The 2,013-nt window shown below is 50.0% G+C and overlaps 1 protein-coding gene across 1 annotated transcript in view; it reads right to left on the reverse strand.

The window, feature by feature from the left end:
• The window catches only part of LOC120909102 (homeobox protein MSX-2-like), a 30,539-nt gene extending 28,817 nt beyond the window's left edge, over nucleotides 1–1,722 (reverse strand). The window contains exon 1 of the mRNA XM_040320757.1: nucleotides 1–1,722. This exon is cut by the window's left edge and continues 25 nt beyond it. Coding sequence (XP_040176691.1) covers nucleotides 1–348 — 348 coding nt within the window. The 5' untranslated portion in view covers nucleotides 349–1,722.
• Between the last annotated feature and the right edge of the window lie 291 nt (nucleotides 1,723–2,013).

Raw genomic sequence — 2,013 nt, forward strand, 5'->3', positions numbered from 1 at the left:
CTGATACCAGGGGTTGCTGCCTTTCTCTTCCAGGCTCTCGGGGTCTGCCTTACATCTTTCCTCTAAGTGGGGGAAAACACTGATAGGAGATGAGCCATTCTCTGTTTTCAGCATCCTAGCTGGGAATGAAGCCTGTGTGCTTCCAGAGCTGATAGAGTCCGAAGATTGAGCTTTGCTGGGCTTCCTATCAGAGATGAGAGCCTCCACACTGAAGGGCAAGGCTTGCTTCTTCCACCCACATGCCACCTCTGGAGTGCTGCCCACTGGCATCTCTGTCTTACTGTCCTCAGGCTCTTTGGGGCTTGTCCCTGCTTGGTCAGAATTCATAGTCAGTGTGTAAGGGGCCATAAAATGTTTGCCAGGGTGGTGGAGAGGGCAATGCAGCAGAAGATGAGCTGTACCTGGTCCAATGTGGGTAGGGGATCACTGGTACCTTAGGAACTCTCCCAGGAGTATACACAATTGTAGAGAAGGGACTTGCAGGAGATCAATAAATTCTCAAGGACAAGGTGATCACTTGTAGGTGTTGGTCTGTGCCTGGTCCCGGGAGAATAGGTTATCACCAGCAGGGAGGGAGCTGTATTTGCTCCAAAGGTAGGTACTTATAGGTGATCACTTGTAGGTGTTGATCTGTGCCTGGTCCCAGGAGAATAGGTGATCACCAGCAGGGAGGGAGCTGTATTTGCTCCAAAGGTAGGTACTTATAGGTGATCACTTGTAGGTGTTGATCTGTGCCTGGTCCCAGAAGAATAGGTGATCATCAGCAGGATAAAGGGAATAGGTAATAGATACTTCCTCAGAGATTAGGTGATCGATGGTGGATGAGAAGTTGTCCCTGTTTCCAGAAAAGGTAGTCATGAGAAGAAGAGCTGCACCTGGTCCAAGAAAGGTAGGTGACCGCTAGTTCCTTCGAGATTAGGTTATCACTTGTTGATGAGCTGCCTTAGAATAGGTGCAGGAAGGGAGCAGTACCTTGTCCAAGGGGAGTAGATACCTACTAGTAACTTAGGGACGATAGGTGACCACTTGTAGTTGGGGAGCTGTCCCTGGTCCCAGGAGGATAGGTGCTCACCAGCAGGAGAGGAGCTGTATTTGTTCCAAAGGGAGTAGGTACTTATAGGTGACCACTTGTAGTTGATGAGCTGTCCCTGGTCCCAGGAGGATAGGTGGTCACCAGCAGGGAGGGAGTTGTATTTGCTCCAAAAGTAGGTACTTATAGGTGATCACTTGTAGTTGATGAGCTGTCCCTGGTCCCAGGAGGAAAGGTGCTCACCAGCAGGAAGGGAGCTCTATTTGCTCCAAAGGTAGGTTCTTATAGGTGATCACTTGTAGTTGAGGAGATGTCCCTGGTCCCAGGAGGAAAGGTGGTCACCAGCAGGAGAGGAGCTGTATTTGCCCCAAAGGTAGGTACTTATAGGTGATCACTTGTAGTTGAGGAGCTGTCCCTGGTCCCAGGAGGGTAGGTGCTCACCAGCAGGAGAGGAGAGGAGCTGTCCACGTACACAAGGTGCTGCCACAAGATAACTTGAATGGCAGAAGACATGGCAGGTGCCAGTTACCAGTGGCCTGGCATCAGGGAATATGGAATCCTCCACATCCTAGCAGCAGATATTGGAAATACTTCTCCGGATCTTTGGTCAGCTTCTCCCTTTTCTGCCCCCTCACTCCTCTTCCCAGCTAATAAAGTGCTCTCAATTTCCTTTCATGGGACCGCCCTCCAATCACAAGGACATACCCTTTACAACGTCACTTCAGGAGGTTTCCATTGGCTCACAGCCTCCCACATCCCAAAGCCAATAATAAAAGCGGAATGAGAGAGGAATTAGGAGTTCATCAAGTAGCTCTGGCTGTGTCTTTAATGGCTGCACAGTCAGGGGCAAATCATCAGGAGGCAGCCATATAAAGGGCATCAACCTGCTTGTATGATGCCACTTCACCCTGAAGAGGGAGGATTGGCAGTACACAGCACTATGCCCAGCAGGACATCTGTACGATCTGATCTGCCCATCTATA

This window comes from Rana temporaria, chromosome 8, assembly GCF_905171775.1.
Source record: "Rana temporaria chromosome 8, aRanTem1.1, whole genome shotgun sequence".
NCBI classification, from domain to species: Eukaryota; Metazoa; Chordata; class Amphibia; order Anura; family Ranidae; genus Rana; species Rana temporaria.